The 25,278-nt window shown below is 36.0% G+C and overlaps 1 protein-coding gene across 4 annotated transcripts in view; it reads left to right on the forward strand.

Moving 5' to 3' along the window:
• Positions 1-25,278, forward strand: part of kn (EBF transcription factor knot) — a 464,407-nt gene that overhangs the window by 388,284 nt on the left and 50,845 nt on the right. For 3 of the 4 annotated variants that reach the window (XM_081766742.1, XM_081766732.1, XM_081766758.1), the window contains exons 9-11: positions 9,538-9,692; positions 12,950-13,076; positions 23,747-23,835. In XM_081766742.1, coding sequence (XP_081622868.1) covers positions 9,538-9,692; positions 12,950-13,076; positions 23,747-23,835 — 371 coding nt within the window. The remainder of the gene's footprint in view (positions 1-9,537; positions 9,693-12,949; positions 13,077-23,746; positions 23,836-25,278) is intronic. The other variant, XM_081766749.1, reaches the window with a different exon arrangement.

A 25,278-nucleotide genomic window follows, 5' to 3' on the forward strand; every position in this document is an offset into this window, starting at 1 on the left:
ACGAAAGAAGATAGAGAGAGAGAAAGAAAGACGGGTAAAAAGACAGACGTGAAGGGTAGAATAGTAATTGAGAAAGTTAAGAAGTGTGGAAGGAAAGAGACGGAAGGGTGTCTTAAGCGGACACCGGGAGGAAAGAAAAAAGAGAGACAGGAAGGTAAGTATTTGAGTTCGTCGGTAGAGGGCGGACAAGTCAAAGCACGGCGGGGAGGAGGTGAAGCAAGAACGAAGCGTAACGTTTTCTCGAGATGATTTTCTGCAAGACAACGCAAGGCAACCTACCGTCTCCTTCATCATCTTAATTTCAAAGATTTTGCTTTTCCCACCCCGTATCTCAAACTAAAACCCCACACGCGGGGAGGGAGCGAATGTTCTTTCACATCTCAATTTTTTTTTTCTCATTGCTTTTCATCTAACAACAGCAGAGCGAGAAAAAAAAAACCTTGCTAGCTAGCAGCAACCGGCAGACTGAAGAAGGATGCTGCTGCTGCAAAAGTTAATGATATTTTCAAGTCATGCCTGCGAAATCTTTAACGTAAAACTATTAAAGAGTCTCCCCGCTCAATTACAAAGGGTTGAGGAAGAAAACGAAGCAGGTTTCCGAAGCGTGTACAAGCGTTTAGCTTTTCTCTCTCTCTCTCTCTTTCTCTCTCCAGACTCGAGTTTTTTCTTCCCCTTTTTGGTTCCTTACTGTAAATGGAATTTGTAATGCCATTTTGTTTCAGTTGTCTAAAATAAAATAAAATTAGTTCATTAGACATCAACCAAAGGCAGTATATATAGACAGTTTTAGAGGCGTTTCGTTTAATATTCCTTGATATGGTTATGCCATAACAACAGAAACAAAAACGTAAACAATTACGTAATTAGATAATACAAATGTTATCGCATATTTTCAACAGGGGCGGCTTTAGGATTTTAATTTTGGGCAGACCCGCTCCCTCTCTCATGGATACATATACACATTTGATTCATTAATGACAGTACGAAGTTACTTTACAGTAGTGGTTGATGCTATTTGTTAACTAATTATCTACCATTAATATAAATGGTGGAAAATATATTTACTCTTTATTGTATCTTTTAGCGTGTATATATTTTTCAAAATTTTTGGGTAGGACCGTGCCTACCCGGCCTACCCGATAAACCTGCCACTGATTTTCAACAAAAAGCTTTTATGGTGTTAATATATAAACGCTATTAGTTGGGTTGGAGTTTATGTGTTTCACTTTCTTATACAACAACGAGGTTATAAAAGACATATGACCTACTATTAGCGTGTACTACTTGTACGAACCACGACCGGAGTTGGTATCCGGGCATAAACAGTCATGCAAGACAGCCATGAGAATATAGGCCATTTCCCACCACATCAGCTCGCCGCCAAGGGAGCCAAATCATAGTAAATTTTTCCGCAACAACATATTAGTATAATAAAACATTAAAAAAGTGACTTTCAATTGCAATTTTAAATGATAGGTTTACGTACTGTGCTCACTGTCAAAACGAGCATTTGCGAGTTCCAGGATTGGGTAAACTCAGTGAAATTTTGAGGTTAGTTTATGCTCAAACAATCGATCTCAGTTCAAGGTCAAGTTCATGACTAAGAAGACCTAAATTAATACATGCCCAAGTCAAAAGAAGTTCAGTTTTTGTACAAACTCATAATTTAAAAAGGATATAAGTTTAACTCACGCTCTAGTAAAAAACGAACTGAGTTTATTCTCAAATTCATAATTTCAAAATAAGATAAGTTCAATTCATGCTCAGAAAGTAACTAAGCTCAACTCCCATACACCTTTTCCTCCTGATGTATGTTTTCTCTCTCTCTCTCTCCCAATATATATATATATATATATATATATATATATAATCAACAGTCCTGGACCGTTTTTCACAGACGACACACTACTTTACTGTATGCCTACGACAACGCGACACAGCCTATTTATTTTTTGTTTTCTTAATTAAAGTGATATAATTTATAATAGTCAGTAGCATACGTAGTGTGTCATGCTATTATTTTTTCATAATATCTTGTTCAAGGGGGTTAAAATACCGAAATCACCCATGCATACGCCACTGATAATAGCGAAAGACTATACGTTTGTATCTAGTAGTGGCTCTATATAGTGCTGGACATTGTCGCTGACGTTGGAAGTGTTAACTGGTACGCTCTGTCTTGAAATTGTTTCTAATTCATTGGGTCATTAAATTTTAAAAGCTCGTGACGAACTAGTTGGGAACCACTTCAGTACATTACAAATAAAAGTTAACATATGTTTGCAAAATTTTGTGAAAGAAAATAATTCAGGAGGTAAAATATTGTATATATATATATATATATATATATATATATATATATATATATAGTTTTTCTATACAAAAATTAACATACATATCCTAGTTAATTCGTAGGTAAACGCCTACAACTATAGGTGCTTCAAGCTTTTATCTTATACGCCTGAAATATGCGGGCACAGTTTATGATGTCATAATCGCCGCATACTCAAATTTCTGCACTATATGACAGTCTAGAAAACAACTGTTTGTTCATTTAATAGTATTTTGAAAGTATTAGTCCACTTTCCCAAATTGTCTATCTGTTTATTGAGTATTTTACCAAAAAAGAAAAAAGAAAGAAAGAAATGGTTGGTAGTGTAGTGAAGATCTTTTGATATCATCTTAATGGAGACGCTCGAAAAGTGAGACGAGATGTAACCGATTTCAATTCCTGGCTTACGCGCACATGGATCGGATTCCATTTTAAGCTGTAGCTCCACATCTCGTGTAGCCTCGACGTTTAAAACGGACGGTAAAAACTGTAACCAAACAACTATATTCATTCAGTATAGTTGTCACTAGTGGCAGGATCTAACCCGGGGTCAGCGGGCCTACTTCTCAGTTTTTTGAGTGACAAAAATAATTTAAGCTATTATTTATATATTTTTAAAAGTTCAAGTAAACTCATAAATATCATAGTCTGGGTTCTGACTGTCCCCCTCTCCCCCAGCTGTTACCTTCTGGATCCGTCTCTGGTTGCCATTCACATATTAACCTGTTTACTATATATCAGCTTTGAAGGAACTTAACGACGATATGATCAAGATGATGAAGCTTAAAAGACGAATGTTGAACAATACAAAAATTAGAGAAGTTATTTGAGTTTGGTAAAACTAATACCTTCCGTTCGCTTCTATAATGTCTGAATGGGTATAAAATTATTCGGCCACCTACTTTAATAATAATTTTTAAAAAATGATACAATTACAATACACACCAAAGTTCCTCTGTATTCTTGCTTTTCAGTCTATATGTACTACTTATTTTATCCTGTACGAGTAGTCAATTTTTTTTTTTTTTTTTTTTAAAGAGTCTCTACAGATAAGATAGGTCTATCGGCTGATTGGTTTAAGAGAGATATTTTTCTGTCTTTGACGAAAAAAAAAAAAGAGAGAAAGAAACTGATACGAAGAAGGAAAAAAGAAGATAGAGAAGCAGTCAAAATGGACAAACCCACCCTTTAGAAGAAAGCAAAAGAAATGAAGGAACGTCCTTTTCTTTGGAAGGAAAAAGAAATCTCTTCTTTCGCCCTCTGGATATGACCCGTCGACTGGAAATGGCTTTTCTACCGACAGTCTATTGATCTATCTTGTTCCTCCTTTTTTTCATTTATTCTCTTCTTTTCCCTTTGCTTTCTTATTTCTTTCCTTTATTTCTTGTCTCTCTTATTCCATGAGACGTCGCCAAACTGGTCACCAAGATCTCGTTTTCAATCCTTTTCTCAACCTGCAGCTACAAGCGCTGTGCTTATTCTCTTTTCAAAAAATGTTAGAAACAAAACTTTGCAATAACTACTTACTTATTTAGTTGAGTTTGTATTTTTCTTAAAAGAAAAACAAAAAATTGTATTTTTAAAATATTTTTATTTGCTCGGTTTCATATCTATTTAAACGGACAGATTCTATAACGGGTTGCGTCAACTCAACGTAAAATTCGCAATAAGGGCTTGTTTTCATTAACGCGTTAGAACGCAAGCAGCACACTTAGCGTGTTAAATGTTCTTTGTTTTTGTTTTCATAGGGGCTGCGTGTATCCGTTTCTACATATTTTCCTCTTTAATAGTATTTAGCTGCTGGTACTGCTAAACAGATTACTTCGTGGAGCATCAAAACAAGAAGAAAGAAGCGCTAGATGCGTCTGAATTGAACATTTTTCTACTTTGTTGTGGCACGCTATGTACGATGCGCAAGTTCATCGTTAATTAGTAAAATCGTTTGCACCTGACGGACAAGGATGCCGATCCTGAGGGGGCCGGAGGGGTCCGGGCCCCCAAAGCTCATGTTGGCCCCCTATTATATTTATGAATATACAATATTTGGCATAATTTGAATACAATTTGTCTTACAATCCTCATATATATACCTTCTGCAACTGAATGAGCCCCCCCCCCAAATTTACAGAGAAATCGGCGCCCTTGCTGACGGAAGCAAAGGATAGATTTAAAAAAACGCTCTCCATAATCGTCATAGCAGTTATAGTAACTTCTTGCTTCTTTGCATTGCGTTGCGTTGCGTTGCTGTACGCAGAATTTAGTAAAGATTATTGTGGAATGACCCTCTAAGTCTTCTGACTTCTAAGCATCAGCGTAACTGAAATATAATGCACTCGGGGCTCCATTCCGTAACAGTTCACGTCAACTCAACGCAAACTTGCATTTTAGTTTCTGATAATCGGCATAGTAGTTTTTTCTGCATGGTTTTCGTTGCGTAGCGTTTCGCAAGTTTTGCAAGGGCTGATACGGAATTATGTTCCTGGTAAGTGAATTCTGAAAAAAAGAAAAGAAGCAATTGCTACCAAGTTTCAGGTTGACACCACTGTGCAACAATAAAAATGATGGATCAAATCAACTTTGTGCTGACATCTTTCTAGCCTTGGTCTTTAGTAGCTATGGAGTTTGTTCGTTTAAAATCCTGTATTCTGCATTAGGAACTTTATTTGAAGCGAAATCTATTATATCAGTGTAACGTGTGTCAAAGTGGAATTTAGAGAGGAACCAGTACACTCACTCAAGTTTGTGAATATGTGTTATGGGCGTCCTGTTGTAGGCTTAAATGAACTTTGTACTTAAAATTCTTTGTTAAATGAAATTTCTGCTTCTTATAATCATAACCTTTAGACTAAAAGAGTTGGAAGGTTAAAACGAGTTGCTCGAATGATAATGTGGTAGAAAACGGAAGGATCCCGAGACACCCCGCAGACACGATGTTGTCCACTACAATCAAACTTACATGGCATGGGTTCAAACCAGTAATTTCTCACAAATAGAGGTGAACGCTTTGTTACTGAACCATCGTGTTCTGTCTGTTAGTCAATATTTGAACACGATACCGTGTCGAGTGGTTAGAACTGCGAATCACTACTGATTGTTTTATGGAGTTGGTACTTTTGTTTTCTGTGAGTATGTTTGATTATGACTAGTGTAGTATGTGATTTTTTAATCCAGGAGTATTCAACTTTTTCTTTTCGCGCGCCACTAACGATATTTTTCCATAAAAGCGTGCATTGGCAAGAGCTCCTTAGCTACTGAGGTCCAAAGTTATAAACATGCGTTACTGTGTCACTCCTACTGATTGTTGGATAGTGGTAAATATCTAAAACTATAGGTAACCGAAAATGGTTCATCTTGTACTCTACAAGCAGCGAAAATCTCTAATTTAAGAGACCTCATGCATGAAGACTATACATTTTACCATTCATATAGTAGATGAATTGAAGGATTAACTTTCTTGCCTCGTAACCTGGAGAATCCATGTCCGGCTACCTTAACTTCTTTTTAGACGACTTCTAGACTGCTATGCGTAAGTGTTGGAAACGACTTTGTCCGTCCGTCCGTCGACAGGTATCAGAGCATAAAATAGTAAGAGATAGCTAGAAACGGTTTCTTGGAATCGATTAGCATCCCAAGAATACATACTATCTAGTCCGTTAAACCTGTATTCAAACCGGAAGTAGTTTAAATGAACCAGTTCCGGTTTCAAAATGTGTTGCCATATAAGGAAAATGGCAACAGATAGCGAGAAGCGATTTCTTCTCGTCACGAGACAAAATACACAACACTCTACCAAAACCGAGAGTTGTTCAAATTTACTATTTCTTCCCGTTTCAACATTATTTTGCACAGAGTAAAAACAGTAAGAGATATCGGATGTGTTTTTTTCCAATCGATTTAGTCTCTCAAGAATGTGTTATCTCCTCCGTTAATCCTCTATTCAAACCGAAAAGCTTATATGCGTTTATGTGCTTTATTCTGTATGAATTCTGCATTTTCTAGAAGATTACTTAATGAAAATTTTGGAGCTTGCATGCACAACGATCTTCGCTTAACATTTTTATCTACGTAAGAGTTATCCATTTTAATACCATCTATCAATCGTAGTCTTTTCCTCCGTCCTCTTTTCTTTTCACTGTATCTTGTATCACGTTTTCTAAAATACAATTTCTTCTCAAACAATGTTGTAAACAGTTTCTTTTTCCTTTTATAATTTTCCCCCAATCTTGTTATTTTCTTACCTACAAATTCTAACACTTCCTCATTGATTTTTCATTCCTTCCTATCTATTTTTTCATTCTTTACACCAAGATCAATCAATTGTAATATTTGTTGAACTACGCATTGCTGGCTACTTGACTTCTTATTTGGATAATATTGAATGTTCTTGTGTGAAAGCTATATAAGTATTCAAAGTCTTACACAGATGATTAGTAAGCGTCAAGAATATTAAGAACTCAGCTTTTCCACTGCATAATATTACGTTATACAAACATGCTTTAAACATTATCTCCATTGTATTGTTATATATATAAACAAAGAAAATACATAAGAAATATAACGGGATAAAGGGAAGACTATGTTTATAACTTGTTTCTACAGATAGTTCCATTGGATTCCATCCCATTCGTTGTACTTTTCCTATCTCTTCCAAAGTCTTCGCTTTTTCCAATCTCCATGATCCTGATTTGTTCATCCTTCTTTTTCTTCTGTCTTTCCTTCGTCTTTCCCTCCCCCTTTTTTTCCTACGATGTGCATTTTCCCTCTTCTTACTCCTCTCCTCCGTTGCCTTGGAAACATACATCGAAAGGGATCAGTGGTGCTGAACAAGAAAAGACGGAAGATGGCCACTGGCTGTTTGAAAGATGTTTTGGTTACTAGAAGAAAAAAAAGTTATTTTTCTTACATCCTGCTTCTTCTTATCGGTATTTCAATCCGCATATGCGTAGCATGTGTGTGTGTTTCTGCCTATGGATGACATGTAGACAGGAAAGTACCTGTCTGTAAGTTTATGTTTTGAGCTGTATACTCTATCAATTTTACGTTTCAATATATCTGCTTCATCCTTGTTTCAAATGTCCATCCACATGTCAACAACAGTCATCAGTAACGCGAATTTCTGAAACCACTCTATTCTCTCTCTCTTTTGCTTCATCTAGAAATTCGCTTAAATATAAGTGCAAAACATTTTTGCCAGTACGAATTAATTTCTACCCATACAAGCAAAAATTGAAATTAACAATCCTGAGGTATATATATATAATATGAGAGAGAGTATTCTGCAGACATATCTCAATTAAGTGGTATGTTTCAAGTATAATCTTTTGAAAATGAGTGGAAAATTTGGCAGCAAAAGTGAATATTCGATATTTTGAGCGAGACCGAAAGTCAACCTAGTGTAGAGAATGTGGAAAAGATAAGTATTGCGATTCCTGTTTGGATATCTTGTAATTAAAGAAAAGACAGATTTAAGCCTGCAGTCTCGAGAATCTGTTTGAAAAGCGGAAATAAAGTGTGACAACACTTAAAACAGCTTCATAAACTTCATCGGCGTATTGATCAGTATGTTGTATCTGTTACTTGCAACTAAAAATGGTAACATGGTGCTAACATAAAGATTCCATCTAAGATATGTGAAGATATTTATGATTCCTGGGGATTTTATTAAAAATTCCAACTAGAAATTTCCTCATTAACATTGCAAATCCACAATTTGCCATCCAAATTTATTAAATTATCAAGAAAAAGATTCTGAATTCAGTATCCTGAGCGTTTCTTCCAACATAGTAACTAAGCTAAGAAAATATTGCTTTTATCATTAGTTCTTTCCACATGGTACCGGTAATCTCAGAACATGCCAAAAACGTATCTCTATTTCAGGTAAGAAATTTTACCACTATTGAAACGTTAACCGTAATATTTGTTAGCATATGTTATACAAATGTAGCTCTGTTACAGTGTCTTCATTCATACGTGATTTAAGATGTCTGTCTCCTTCGTTCTTACCTTATTATAACAACGATATTTTTGAAGCAACATTATTCGATACAGGGAACGTAAAATTCTCCGTAGTGTCTGCTGCAAGAAAAAGTACACTTAATTTGTTTAGATGAAATATACACAATCATCCAGGTTACTCTGTAATACAGGTGTAACTTTTAGATTTTACCGTTTATCTATCTGCCATAATTGTCGGTTAACATTCGCAAAATGAGATTACGTTAATCCGGTAGTATATCGTATTGCAGTCTACAAAATGTTTTCGTCCAAATTTGCTCAACTTGCAGTTGGACAGGTTCTTTCCAAGCAATACGTTCGTCTTTTTGTGTGTGTGTGTGTGTGTGTGTGTGTGTGTGTGTGTGTGTGTGTGTGTGTGTGTGTGTGTGTGTGTGTGTGTGTGTGTGTGTGTGTGTGTGTGGATGGAATGTGTATGATGAAGCTTTGTATAGTAGCTGACAATTTCCTGGTACTGACATACTGTGCATGGGAAAGATCTGCCAAGTGTCTTCTCTTTTTGAACTCTACAATTCTGGAAGCCATACCGCATGTCAGACACGCTTATCCATGCGACAACGAATGTGTTCTGAAGGACAAACACTTTCTTCGAAACGAAATTACATAATTGTACGTTACGACAAGTATTAAGCTAAGACGTATCTAAGCATCAGCATTAAAGAAGTCACACTTGGATTATTGTGCTTCAGCTGGACGATTGTGGATGTTTCATTTGAATCACTCACAATCTACATCAAACATTTTTTTAATAATAAAAAATGAAAATAATAATAATAATGAATAATAATAAAATGAACGTTTCATGGTACTGACAAAATGACATAAAATAGAGTACCAAGCCCATTGTTTATTCCTTGGCCAATGACAGTCATTGTATTTAGACAACTTTTCTTCATTTGTAAGTGTAAATGATTTGGTTCATAGAATTTTAAAGTACTAGGTCACTATAGAGCTCAAATCCTGATTTTATACTTTGGTTTTATTATTGGGGAAAGCATAAGAAACTGATGGTGAAGTAGATTTTTCTCTTTACCTCTGAAATCATTGATTTAAACCGAGTATGAGTATTGCATTTAGTGAAATAAAGAGCATCCCAAAATAAAAGGAAAAAAAAAAGTAGATGTGAAAGATATGCATGCTCCTTCGTTAGCTTGAGTTGTGCACCGTCCTTTCACTGGCGTCTCTAATCATAGGTTTGTATCCTCCCCTTCCCGTAGCCACGCCGTGCATTAAGGCAATCAGCCCGAGCGAAGGATGGACGACGGGAGGGTCCACTGTCATCATCATAGGAGATAACTTCTTCGACGGCCTCCAAGTGGTCTTCGGAACTATGCTGGTGTGGAGCGAGGTAAGGAACATTTTTTTTATAGCTCATTTATATATAAATAATGGTCAAGTAGAATTAATCCCTTCCACAAATACACCCTCTGGAAACCATTCCGATTATGTCCAGATACATCATTTGTCCTTTCATTGTACTTTATTTGTCTATCTTATGTTCTGACATTCTTCGATATAAGCAAGAGTTTTCCCTATACTCTCTATTAACTTAGAATCTTTTCCGTGTAGAATGTTTCAATGAATAAGCTACGTCGATCCTGATAATTGTTGCTCCATGTTATTCCATCTTTGCTAAATTGCTCCAAAACTGAATATTGCTTCTATGTTTCTCTAAAAACACCACTGATGAATCAAATTCTATAATAAAATTTTGGTGTTCTTTAATCCGAATTTATGATATTTAATTGCTGGAAAAGTCGAGGTTGTTCGTAGAAATTTACAGGAGAGATTAGGAAGTCTCTACAGACATACCACGTTTAGAAAGATTCCTTCAGTTTTACATAAAAGCTCATATTACACAGAGTAGAAATATGAAAGGAAAACATTAGATATTAAAAAATACTTAGATATACAGTACTCGAATCTAAAAGAGTAATTTTCTCTTACGTTTACTACGTATCGATTATCAGAGATACACCCGTCTCCCCCCCCCCCAAAAAAAAATAACCGGTTCCTTTGTACTAACTTACATTTTTTTATGAAATAGTGCATAAATGCATTAGTTATATAATCTATTGAAAAGAATGTGTATTTGACATAACATTGAATTGTTGACTAGTCCGGTACTATAGTATCTGTACTAGTACTATTATCAACGTTCGTGTGTATCAGTAACCAGACTTGCATATAGAGCCACAAACATTTATACACAGTTAGATCTTCGCAAGATATAGTCAGCTATGAACTTATCTGTCCGATTTTCGACTCAAGGGAGGATTGAGGAGAATCACACTTTCTGGAAGTTCAAGAAGTATAGTGTTTCAGAAGACCTTCAAGTTATGCAACCCAAACAACTCTACTACATTGCAGGTTGCATACTGTTCAGTCACTGCAATAAGAGCGGAGACTTAAACAATATGGAAAAATTATTTATGAATGAGATATGAGTACATTTTCTTAGGAGTGAGTGCATTTATTCTCAGTGTAATATATTTCGTAGATTAAAGCAGTGGTTCTCAACTTGGACATTTTCGTTTCCAAAGAAGATACTAGAACAAAAAGGGGCGATTGGGGAGGATGGGGAAGGTGATAGACTATTTAGGGGACGTTTGAGACTTCATGACATGTTTACCTTCTATCTTCTTGTTATTGGGCGAAAGCCATTACACATTTTACAAATTATCAAAAGTTGATGCCCCCCCCTTTTTTTTATAAATAATAATAATAATAGGTTATAATACACATTTAGATATCTTTTACAAAAATCAGCCAAAGAAAGGCTCGTAAGTCACTTTCCTCTAACAAGTGAGGAGGGGCAAGCGTATATTTAAAAAATAAATGCAAAAAAGTGAGAGGGGAAAATGGCAAATATAAGACAAATCATAGAAAGCAAATTTCCCTCTTCTTCAAGGATGATTGTAAGAATGCAAGACCTTTTCTGGTTCTTAGAATGCTTCGTTCATGTCTTATCTTCAGCCTTGTGCATGGGTTGATTGGGTTAATCTGATAGAAACGGGGAAGGGAGCTTAGGACAATCACATTCATCCAATCAGACGCTAGGTTCCAAAGAGTTGAGAACCACTGAAATAAGGTAAGTGAACTGTGTGAAAAATTGTGTTCTTTTTTTTTTCTTTAAAAACTAAATGAGAACAAAAGTGTGCTATTTCTCACTTGATACATTAAATAGTAGGCTTAAACATGCTCTTTTTTTGTAATTATAGGCAGAAATAATTTTAGAAACACAGTTCTAGGTGTGCACTCGTCTATGGTTTAGTTATACCTTAATCACAATTTTGAAAAGCTTGCCAATTATTTCGTTTAACTTTCTAAGACTGTTCCAACTTTAACGAGTATTTCATTTATCATTCATTGACAAGTGATATTCTTTTTTGCTTATAGCCTGACTTCAGATGTAAACTATGACAAGTTACTCTTTAGTTAACGTACTTTCCTCACTATATCAGCACTCCTCTTACTCAAATACAGACTTTGATCTATTGAAAACTTGATTAAATTCAAAACAAGCATAATTTGAACTATGTTTCCTGCCATCACGAATATCATACTCATATAACCTTGGAAATCATACTAAGTCAGTTCACACACACACAAAAGACTAAGTTTACCTCTGAGATACATGTATAGAAAAGCACCAAAGAGAAATCACAAATTTGCATTACGATAAATTTTAATTTATTTCGTAATGTATTATTTAATTAATTAAAATGAAAAGAAATAACATACTTATACGTACACATTAAGTGAATCATTTAACATCTAAATACAATGAGAATGTATTTACATGTTCAATCACATTTCATTGGCTATCTTTTAATATTTACCCATACCCTAATAAGTTAGTGAAATACAATTGTGTTTGTGAGTAGATATACCGTATAGTAGAAGCATTAATACGTAGATATAGCATTAGTGAGTAGATATACCGTATCGTAGAAGCTCATAGTGGAACGAACAAGAGATACAGAAGCATTGCTAATTTAATTTGAGGATGAAATGTAATGAAATATGAAATGTTCTAGCAATGTTTGATGTCTCATCCAATTATTATGGGCTAAAATTGTTGAATATTAATTATAATGGGAAAATAGATTACCTTTGTTGTTAACCTGACACACGTATAGAATGTACATATATATATATATTTTTGGTATGTCAAGTAACAGCATATAATCAAGAAATTATATACTTAAAACATTTCTTAAAACATACGAAAAGACAGGTTACAAATCAAAATATGTCAAAAATAATCTTCTCAGAGTTTTTCTTAGTGGTGAAAATTCTATAATTTGATTGACTAAGTCTATGTACTTCAATCAAACACATTTTCAGAACCTTTTTCTGTTTTTATACAGACCAACGTTGTGATTGGTTAAAATTACCATTCTACATATAAGATTGCTTCATACGACGCATGTCAATATACCATATCTTAGTCATATGAATTTCGCGTTTCTTATTTAAAAAGGGTGATCAACACATAGGTTACTGATACTTTTGGCCACCATAACAAATCTATACTTAACAATTTTTACATATTTAATGTTTATAATTAATATTTTCTTGTATTATCTTGAAAATCTTTAGCTGATTACGTCGCACGCAATCAGGGTCCAGACACCACCAAGGCATATTCCTGGAGTAGTAGAAGTTACGCTTTCGTACAAATCGAAGCAGTTCTGCAAAGGAGCGCCTGGAAGATTTGTCTACGTCTGTAAGTTGAAATTCAAATCTTTAAACATTTATAATTTTTTGTCTTTTTCTTGCCTCTCTCTCTCTCTCCCTCTCTGTCTCATTCTTTCTTCATATGGATAGAATTTACAATGAATAAATGAGGTTTTGCTTCGTTTCTATCCTACCACAAAAAAAAAAAAAAAAAAACTCCTGGATCTGGTTATTTTACTTTACTAAGGCTAAGTATTTGGTCTAGGAATTAATTCCTGCGGGTGGACAAGAGATGGCGCAACGAACGGAACGTCCCACAGTTCCGTGTATCCACACATGTGTTGCAAACCCCTGTCATCGCGTATCGTTCGTAGTATAGGGCAGTGGATTAAAGCGTCAACAACACCAGTTTGTAGTTAAGTGAACATGGCGCAATTTGTGCCTGATAAAGTGTTTTTGCGGGGTGTCCTGCTGCATTACTTTAACATGCAGAAAAGTGCGACTGAAAGTCATAGTATTTTGGTGGAAGTGTATGGTGACCATGCTCTAGCTGAGCGAACGTGTCAGAAGTGGTTTGCACGGTTTAGAAGTGGTGATTTCGGCTTGGCAGACCAAGAGCGAGCTGGACAGCCAAAAAAAATTCAAGACGAAGAATTGACAGCATTGCTCGAGCAGGATTCGTGTCAAACGCAGGAACAACTTGCAGCAGCATTAGGCGTTGATCAAACAACAGTCTCCAAACGCTTGAAAGCCATGGGAATGATTCAAAAGATGTCACATTGGGTTCCACATGAATTGAAAGACAGAGACGTTGAAAGACGAAAAACCATTTGCGAATTGCTGCTTCAACGACAGAGCAGAAAGGGGTTTCTGCATCGAATTATTACGGGTAATGAGAAGTGGATCTATTACGAGAACCCTAAACGAAAAAAGGCCTGGGTGAAACCAGGTGACCCAGGTCCATCACAACCAAAACGAGATATTCACTGTGCAAAGGTTATGCTGTGCATATGGTGGGATATGAAAGGTGTGGTGTACTATGAGCTGCTGCAACCGGGTGAAACTATGAATGGAGAACGTTATCGACGACAATTAATGCGTTTGAAGCAAGCTCTGGCCAGAACACGACCAGAATGGGAGAACAGACATGATAAACTTATTGTTCAACATGATAACGCTCGCCCACATGTCGCAAAACCGGTCAAAACCTATTTAGAAAATGTCGGATGGGAAGTTTTACCCCACCCGCCGTATTCACCAGACGTTGCTCCTTCGGACTACTACTTGTTCGATTGCATGAACAACGATTTGATTGGACAGCGGTTTACTTCTTCAGAAGATATCGAAACATGGGTCTCTGACTGGATCGCTTCCAAGGATGAGGACTTCTTTCGCCACGGAATCCGTACATTGCCTGACAGATGGGCGAAAGTGGTGGCTAGCGATGGACAATATTTTTCTTAAGGTATTTATGTATTTTGTGTTTGTACTACAGCTTCAATGTGTGCGTACCAACCGCACGAATTAATTCCTAGACCAAATATATTATTGTCAGAATCACTGCATATTTTGCAAAATGTACAGATTGGAATCACAAAATTTGTCTTGGTTTCCAAGCGAATATAGTAGATTCATAATCGACCCGCTGAAATTTCGAACCATGTATAGTCTAACATGACATGTTCATAAATTCCTATTATGATCCCAACTACACATTATGATAGTACGTTCAATTTTCGAAGTTCTCTCATCATTATTTTATACATGTACGATTTACGTCAGTTCTAAGATCAGGTTGTCTAAAAACTATTGAGCGTTTCGAGATCAAAAGGGAGAATAATATTTGTTGTAATTTGAAGATAGAATTATAAATTCCTTAAAATAACACCATTTTATTCGATGACCTGTTTTTCCTGCAACACAATAATAGAACTTCCGTCGCTATAGAACTTCTGTGTTTGGTAGTATATATATATATATATATATATATATATATATATATATGAATACATAGTTTTCACAGGCCTCTGTTGAAACTAACGTAAGACCATTTAGAGATTTCTCCAGAGACCGACACAAATCATAATCCCATGGCGCTATGCCTGGGCTATACGGTAAATGCATTAAAATCTCCCAACCAAGTTCTCTCAATTTCTGATGCGTCCTTAAAGATATATATATAAAGTCTGGTATTGCCAGCATGGAATACGATATCTTATCTGTTGTCCAGTTCCAGCCATTTATGTTGAATTGCTAGCTACACTCGTGCTAATTGTTGGCAGTACAGGTCCTTGTTTATTATTTTGCCCGGTGGCAGCAGCTCGTGATGTATGATGTCAAGTCATACCAAACACACGGATAACTACTCTGGACGTTGTCACACAGTGTGGAGTTTCTCCTCGCTTCGATCACGCACAATGTTGTAATAGGTTATCCACTTTTCATAATTCGTGACCAACTGCTTCAGAAATGGCTAAAGTTCATTACGTTTCAGTAGAGATTCGCAGATAGAAATTCGATCGAGTATAAATGTTTTTGAGTCAGATCATGTGGCACTCGCACATTAAGTTTCTTTTTGTAGCTAGCATTCTCCAAACGATTTAACACTGTTTGGTGATTAATATTTAGATCATTAGCGATGTCATGACTGTGTACACGCCGGTCTTGTTTGACTTTAGCCAACATATCATCTACTTTTGCTATGATTAGTTGCATGCACACTGCGAGAAGTATCTTAGACATCAAAATTTCCAAAACGAGAGAGATAAAACCATGTTCTTATTGTTGTTTTTGATAAACAACACGAATTTCTTCACGGACCTACACACTATTTGCACCTTTAGCGCAATAAAATTGTAAAATAATAGTGCAGTTTTGCGGAAAGTTTACTCATCTTTACGGCGTAATACCTTACGCCTGATTTTTAGATACTTTTTTCCACACCTATTAGCCTCAACTGTCAATCAAATGACGTTAGGCCTGACCTGCTGAGACTGATATATTCTGCAATCCGGGACAATAACGCCAACTTGTGCGCGATTAGACCAGTGGCGGATCCAGTGGGGCGATCGGAGCAATCGCTCCTCCCCCTCCCAAAAAAAAGAGGGAACTTTTTTATTTGATGTATATAAAGAAAACCCATTCCAGAGTTTGAAGCTCTTAAAAGAAGCTCTAAGTAGCAGTATGACAACCCACCGCCCCCTCCAGAAGTCGGTCATGGATCCGCCCCTGGATTAGACCATCTGATAACATCGAAAATGGGCTTAAGTAATAGCTCTGTTAGTTTCTAAATTAGTAAAATTGAAATGTTTGTGTAGATGTTTAGAATTCGGCAGTTTATGGGAAAAGGACTTGTGTCTGTGGACCTAATAATAATAATAATAATATCATAACAAGATTAATCTTAAAGAGGTGAGTGAGAACAATGTTAATTGCGTTGGATTTGCATAACAAATGATCCAATTTTATTTTTAGAGTTTTGGTTTCTGCGACGATGAATCTTTGAGGGTCTTGACGTACAGAGTTAGAATAATTTAAAAAGTATGCAAGTTTTGTTATTCATTCAAACGGCTAGATACACTGAGCTCCATTTTCCAATAATATCCTATCGATTGCGTTATTTTTACCTTGCTATTTAAATCATAAAACTAATGCTTACTCCGTAATTTTAACTTTGCTCTTAATACAATTACCGAAATACAACTAAGCCTACTATAAGAAACTGAAGTCACGTATTCGATTAATATAGTGAAACAAGGTTGTGTATAAAGTTCTTTTTTTTCCCCCTCTCAGATTCATATGATGTTTACGAAAAGTACGGATGAAATATTATCCTTCTTTTTTGTTTCTCTCTCTTTCATCGTGCGACCACACAACAATCACGAAAGAACAACTTCCCATTTTAACAACCTTTTTCCCACCTACAATGTAATGTCACCTGATTAATCGCACATGTCACATGACCATCCCATGTGAGAACTATGAACAAATGAGCGGTTACGAAGTGGTAAATTGCAAATGTCTTCCACACCACATTTCACAAGGGGAAAAGTGTAGAATAGGTGAGTTTTTGGAAAGTATGGGACTGGGGAATGGGGAGGCTGGTTCACTGGGTTGAGATCACAATATAATCAGAGTGCTCCAACAAGTTTTAAACTCTGTTCAAGAGATGGTGCTGATGTGTGAGGCCATTTTTCAACATAATGCACTTTATTTTTTTAACTTTTGTAATTTCATATAAGTGGCACCACTACTATATTTCACTATAAATAAATTCTTAGTTTTTTGTTAGATACTAAGGACAAAGTTAACTTTATTGCTTAATAAACTCGGATGTTCATCGCCACAGACATTAAAGAATGCAGTTTAATCCTATTCTGTGTCAAAACCAATCCATATTGTGATTGGCACTCAAAGGCTCCATCAGTGACGGATCTAGTAGGTAAAAACAGGGGGAAGGCAGACAGAACCCAGACTATGATAGGGGATCTAGACCTTCCAGATCCGCTACTGGACGCCATTTTATGTCATTTTTGCATCTTATAGATCCTACGTGTAGCCAGTAGGCTACTATCGTAGTCAAACTAGAACTGTATAATTTCTACAATACTTGATTACACAATCGACATGTTTTTTCCCCATTTCAGACAAAAGATAACGATAACATAAAATTTAAATATATACATAAAGGTGTGTATGTATGTATGTAAGTTCCAGAATAGCTCTGGAACGCCTGGAACAATTTTATCCAAAAATACTGTGGGGATAAGACACTCCTGGTGCTCTATGAATGGTTGGGGGTTACATTCTTACAACTGCTCATAACAGTTTAGGCAACACTTCGTAACTTAAAGCAATGTTGGTTGCCTACAGTCTGGGGCGGATCCAGGGGGCGATCGCCACTCCCAGAAGAGGAAACTTTCTTATTTTATATATAAATAAAACCCATCGCAGAGTTGGGAGCTCTTGAAAGTTGCTCTAAGTAGCAGTATTACAACCCCCCCCCCCATAGTTTGTCCTGGATCCGCCCCTGCCTAAAGTACAGAGATAACACTTTCATTGAATTGCATACTCTACGGGGGGAATACTATAAATTAATTCCCTCCATGCTGGTTATTTATTCTACTCAGTTCTTTGCTTTTAAATATTTTGCATTCACATAAATCTTCCTATGCGGAGATTGGGCACTTCAGCTAGTATAAACTAAGGGGTAAAGGTAGTCTCCAATCCAAGATTAACCAATGTGACCTACGAATGGTGTGAAGGCTTCACAACAGAAAGAAGATAATGTAGGTCAGCGACACAATAGAATCGCTTTTACACCTTAGTTTTCCCTGAGTATCCCTTTAACAGAGCCTGGGTGAATTCCAGAAAGTCGCATTTCGTCAAGTGTAGAATAAGAAAATTAATAACAACCCTAGTATCGAGTTTAGATTATCCAGTTAATAGGTGGGCACTATGGCTCTAAACTATAAAGTACCCGTAATATTTTTGGAGTTAAGTTGTGATAAAGTGGAGTTTTTGAGTTCTTGTGGTTTACGCCTTTATGCAACACGGAATTTGTAAAGGACGGTACCTACTACAATATTAACGTGGGCTCTGAACCACTGTCGAAACTTGAATCCGCTGTTATTGGCTGGTGCAGAGATACAAGGTCAACCGTCACGCAGTACAGGCCGTTCCCACCTCATTATCTCGCCTCCAAGAGAGCTCGATTACAGGACACGTACCGAGCCTAACTCAATTGTGATAAATATAAATATCTACATGTACCCGTATTAAAAAAAAAAAGTTTGTATGATTTTATTCATAAATTCACTAAGAATGAATATAATAAGCTCATACACAAGATTTCGATCTCCGAGATGGGTAATTTGTCTATAAAAAATCTGAAGTTGTGGTTCAGACCCTATTTTTAATCAGTAGATTTCGTCTCATCAGTGTTACTCACGAGGCGTGAAATACTACTTCGACATAATATGAAATTCGACGTGATAATTCTCGTCTCGTTTTCGAGACAAGAATTGAGGCAAGCCATCTTGAGTCTTGTGGGCAACACTAATTCACTCTTAGATCTCTAACAATATTTCTGTTACATCATTGTACTAACATACTGAAGAGCTTTTATCAACGTTTAAAAATACACATATATTACACATGATTTATATGTTGTTGTATCATCCTTTGTGGACCTCTTATAACGCAGAAAGATACTGATAAATTCTAGATGCCACACAATCACTAAAGAAAAGAAACTAGAGTGTAAATTTTGAACATAAAATTACAAAACGAGTTGAGACGAGATAAACTTTCCGAGAATCGGGACGAGACGAGTTCTCTGCAAAAAAAAAAAAAAAAAAATACGAGACGAGACGAGGAAAACTTTTTTTCCACGTCTCGTGAGCAGCACTACGTCTCATACAGCGCCGATGTTCAAAAGAATGATCTGGCTTCTAGACAAATTATAGGACCAGAGTTCGAAGGAATATTAACTGAGAAGTGCAATAAATACATACCTGGATATTATTACAATATAATCCCTATTTACTGAATTGTTTCGGGATTTTTTCTTAAGTATTTTCATTATATAATGTATGTAAAAGAAGAGCACTTCATAAAAAGAATTCCACTCAAATGTATAATTAGATTTTAATATTTTAACAGATTTAGTGGTTTTTAAAACATAGATTTGAACGACTTTGATTGCACTTTTAAGATTATTCATCTTTAAAGATTGCAAAATTAAGACATGCTTAAATCAACATAGAAGACTTCTAACAGGTTGTTAAGTAACAAAACATTGAATCTAACTTTTTTTTAAAAAAAAAAATATATGTACTCTATTAGTGTTTTTACCTTTCCAAGACTGAAAAATACTGTACTGAAATACAAAGTAAAAATGATCAAACACATCAAAAAGTAAAAACTAACAAAAAGCTGAAGAAAATAATTACTAATTAACATTTCTGAGTTCAAAAGAATAATATAAATATAAATAAACTTACCCAAACTAATGCATGTAAAGAATCCTAAGAATATATTCAATTAACATAACATTTAAATACTAACATTAAAAGAAATGTAAATACAAATGCACATATATAAGTGGACTTATCGATTCTAGTATATATGGCTTCCAGTGAGCGATGTTGAGCGCCCTGGTGGCTATAGATAGGTTCTGCGCCTTTGGCCTGGGTGACCCGCGTTCGATTCCGGGCGGGAGCTTATGTAGTTTGGACCCACGTTAAGCTATAGGTCTGCGTCTCACATAAATTCGCTTCTGAACAGGACGCTAAATTCAAATCCAATCCAATCCCAAGTAAGCGAGAAAAACTTTTTATTTACTAATAATGTTTCATCTGCAACCCCCCCCCCCCCCCGTTAAATGTAGAAAAATTACAAATAAGTTTCCCTTAAGTGCAGATTTCTATATTATGTTATTATTCAGAAGAAAATTAATTTATCGTTAAGTGCGGGAGCGTAAAATCTCTAACCCTAATATTCAATGTATCTTTTTGTTCTAGATTTTTCTTTTCCATATATTTTTTCTGAATGACAGAGGAAACAAACTATCCACCCTACCCCTTTTTTAAACTATCTTAGTACCTTCTATATATTTTAGGTAGGTGAGGTAGAATAAGCATTTGGACAGCTCATTCAAACAAGACAAAACTTTCGGATAATTATAATAATATACCATACGAAAAATGTCATTCCTTTAGTTTGAAAGAAATCACATAACTATCGTTAACTGAAAATCTTATAGAACGATTCGTATTTATTTTGTTATATTTAATTGTTGCTCGTTTTGTTATAGATCTATAAAGTCTATTGTTTAGTCATTTTCTCCAGAACCATAGAAACAGTTATTTTTGCAATTTTGTGACGCTATTACGATACTATTGAGTACTATCTTATTGCGATCCACGTGTTTACGAGATATTTTGAGTCTCAGTTGTTGAAGGTGATACAGGTAACGATACTTTCATAAAATGTTTGTATTTCCCAATAGGCTCAAGGATTTGCTTCTATTTTCTTAGATGTAGAGTACGTACTCAAATAGAAGAATTATCGTTACAACAGATTTTTTTTTTTTAATGAATCAATTTAATCTACAACACGTTTATGTCAAATGACAGTATTAGCTTTTTTAAAAATCCAAATTGGTTGTTAAATTAGTAATAGACATAATTTGTTTCAATCTGTTCTGCTACTCAAAGAATACTTTGAAGCTTTTTTGTGTGTGTGCGTATACGAGGTGTATTCGAAAAGTACGGTATCAAACTTTATTTTTTCCACATAAACTAATGAAAAGCGGCAGACTTTCTTCAGTGTAGATGTAGAGGGCACGGGACACTCATGCGCAGTCGTTATTTTTTTCCCGGCCTTAAGCTGGATCGCTAGTCACCTTTAGGGTAAAACTTTCTCACTAGATGGCAGAGCTCATTGCGATACATGCGATGTTGCCACATGAGTTACGGATAGACCCCATTACCCTTCATCCCTTCCCCAATAAATTCCTTTATCTTCCAAAATGCGTACGTTTTGACTTCACCATTCCGTCGAGTATCCAAGTACCAAAAATGAAGCGTGTATCTCAAAAAATGGTTTCTTCAAACTTTTTTCAAAATCTGTTCAATTTTGAAATTTTAAGGTCGATAATTCGAACAAGCTTGCGATCGAGGATTTCTCCGGTTGCCTAATTATTTCATATGTAAAAGGAGTCGACTGAGCATAGTATCAAAATGAAGTCAGAGTAACATCCCACGACTTCCTTAGTAAGTGGAATTAATTACTATTTTCCACTAACGGGTATGTATGAAAGCTCAGAAACATATATAAATTATTTTCAAGAAGATATAATATTTTACCTAAGCAAAATGAGTTTCAGAAAAAAGAAAGAAAGAAAGAAAAGAAAAGAAGAAAATGAAAGAACACATATTACATATTTAACGTTCAAAATGATCGTCAAAATAAACTATCTTCGTATTACACGTGTGTATAATATTTACGTGGAAACAAACAGTTAAAAATTGAAACGCGCTTAGCTGCTTCTTCGAATTATTCTGCCTTTCTCTTCGCTTCCCTTGGCTCTTCGATCTTTTACTTTGAGTTGGATTCTTCTGTTTTGTGTATGATTCCTTCCGTTACCCCATTTTCCACTTTTATTATTTGTAATAGTTTTGTCACAGTTCACAGGTTCTGCCTCTGGACTTCAAACGCTAACAAGGAGTAGCAAAATCTAACAGCAAGCGCCATCTTGCGTACTCATCTTAAAACTGATCAAGTTTTCCTCTTATACTTTACTTTTTTAGCTAACAGAATACTTAAGCACAGAAAATAGTATCTCAAGTTGTAGCTGACGCATAACTTTATTTTATAGTGTAATACTTATAATATGTGCCATTTCTTTACGCGTTGGTTAAGGCAATAAACTAATGCTTATACTGACTTCCGGGTAGTGATCCACCTTAAAAAGCATCAATCGCTGGCAGTGAGGCAAAGAGTCAAGACGTATAATGAGCGGTTGTCTGATTTCACTTTAAAAAAAAATAAAAAAACTTGAGCAGCGATATTGCATCGAATTTTGACAAAGCTAGGCGATATTCAAATGGAAACTATTCAATCGGATCAGTACATCCAATTCTGAACGAGGTATATGAGGAGAGTTTTCGCGAAATTTGATTCAGGCTTTCATTGCCAAACAAGTCATTCCTGCATGTCGTCAGGCTCCCTTCTCACCTGACATGGCTCTCTGTGACTTTTGGTATTTCCCAAGCTGAGAGTGCTACTAAAAGGGACCCGATTTGAGTCAAAAGAAGACATCATGTGGAATACGACGGCGCCGTTGCTTACCATTCCAAAAACTGCATTCCAGAAGTGTTTCCAACAATGGTGGGAGTGCTGGAAGAAATGTGTGCATTACCAAGGAGACTACTTTAAGAGGATTTCCAAATCTTTTTTTTTTTTTTTTTTTGGCCAACCGAAGGTTCGATACTTTTTGTACACACCTCGAATGTCTGTATGTATTTGCAGTACGAAATTTATTGTAACAATTGTTTCAAAAAGTTATTTTTGGATTGTTCACGTCAATTCAATTATATCAATCAACTATATGGCTTAAGAAACATAGGGTTCATCCTCGCAGAAACAAAGCTTGATTTTTTTTTTTAATTGTGTATTCTCATGCAGCACCAAGTCTATGAAGAATGAAACCTAATATTAACGTCGGGTTGCAACTATGATATGCGCTTGAATCCATTGCCATTGGCTTCTGCAAGGATTATCATGCAAGAGCAACCCCACGTTCCGCCACATTATTTCGCCTCCAGAGAGCCGATATCAGGCCTCGATAACTCCTAAAAAACTTATAGATTAGGCCAGAACATCAGCTGCCGAGAAAATTATCACATCTTTGGCACTGGAGACTTGGAATCATCTCCCAGGTAGACTTCATGTAGTTCTTATCTATGTCTCATATAGCCTTGATGATGAAAGTGACGATCTAGTTCAAACCAAAGAACAAACTCGTTTACCCTAAATGAGACAAATATAGTTAGGGGGAAGTATGCACTCCTCTTTCCCTGTACAAACGGAAATAAAACATCGTACGGTTTCACATAAAAGAAGGGTTTTGAGTATCAATTATTGGATGATAAGCTTGAAATAATTCTTTTTAAATGTTGTCTTTTCATTTTTTTTTTTTTTTTTTTTTTTCAGCGTTGAACGAACCAACGATAGACTACGGTTTCCAGAGGCTTCAGAAGCTGATACCTCGACATCCAGGCGACCCGGAAAAGCTTCCAAAGGTAAATATTTCAGTACAAATTTTAATATATCATTCTACTATATATCGTAAAAAATAATCTAATCATTGGTTGGTTGTATGGTGGAAATTCATCTAAATTGCTAAATATAACTTGTTGTGCTTAATACGTTACTATAAAAGTTTCAGATATCTTTGATATTGCAGAATTTATATTGTAACTAACGCAACCTTTTTTTTTTTTTTTTTTTTTTTTTTTTTTTTTTTGCAACATAAAATTTTCGATGTCGTAATAACAATACTGAGCCTGTAACCAACTGTAGTGCACTGGAAAAAACAATTCTTATTCTACCCTCGTTCTATGCAGTTGTATTTCATCCAGTCTCTTTTAAGTGGGTACCTGGAGTAACCTGAGAAAGAAAAGAAGGTCGAAGTGTAATGCTAAGTACATCATTTCCATGAGTATCAAACAATAGTGATTTCAGGGGGTGGCCCGTGCTCCTTCCAGGAGCTACGGAATCCCACCCTCCGGAGCCATATCTTCTGTTTTCCTCAATACGGAATCTAAGTGTTTTCGTACTACTGAAATCATCACTGGTATCAAATGCAAGAACTCAAATGCCTTTACCTTCGGACCTTCATGGCCTGTTCGAAGGGGAACGACTATATCACAATACTGTATATGGGATGTATTAACATAGAAGATATCAGGTGAAGAATGTATTGTTGCCCACGTGATAAGACGAGACATAACTCTTCCACTAGAACCATATATACTTTTCGAGACGAGATAGGACTTTGACGACCTTCTCGACGACAAAACATCTCCAAACCTCGTTTCGTTGGCAACACTATTAGTTTGACTGGAATTACATTAGTATTATATTGGTTCTTTACCTCGCCGGCTATGTTCTATTGAAGGATCTGACAAAATTAATTCTAATTAAAATCAAGGTCGTAGTCAGAATGCTCTCTAGATCGAAGCTTTGAAGGGTTTAGGGGATTTATGGTCAGCATGCTTCGAATCCCGTCACCATTGTTACTGCTATTCTTAACTGGACTCCGCTACATCTTTTAGGGTTAGGTACCTCTCCAATCGTCCTCACAACGCTTTGCAGCATTGCCAACAACATCTAATGTAGGGATGGTACCGAGACCGAGACCAGTCTCGGTCTCGTCTCGAATTATCGAGACGAGACCGAGATCGAGACGGACTTTTTTACACCGAGACGAGACCGAGACCGAGACGGACTTTTAAAAACCGAGACGAGACCGAGACCGAGACAGACCTCTATAAATCGAGACAAGACCGAGACGAGACTTAGGTCAGTCTCGAAAGTCTCGGTCTCGTCTCGAATATTGATATTGATAGATACTAAAATTGCCTTCACTCAAAATTTGTTTCGTTGCTGTGTTAGATAATATGAGGGCGGTTGATTGATGTACATTGGCGTATTTAGGGGTGGTTATCGGGCTAAAACCCCTC

Source organism: Thermobia domestica, chromosome 1, assembly GCF_964235325.1.
Source record: "Thermobia domestica chromosome 1, izTheDome1.hap1.1, whole genome shotgun sequence".
NCBI lineage: Eukaryota > Metazoa > Arthropoda > Insecta > Zygentoma > Lepismatidae > Thermobia > Thermobia domestica.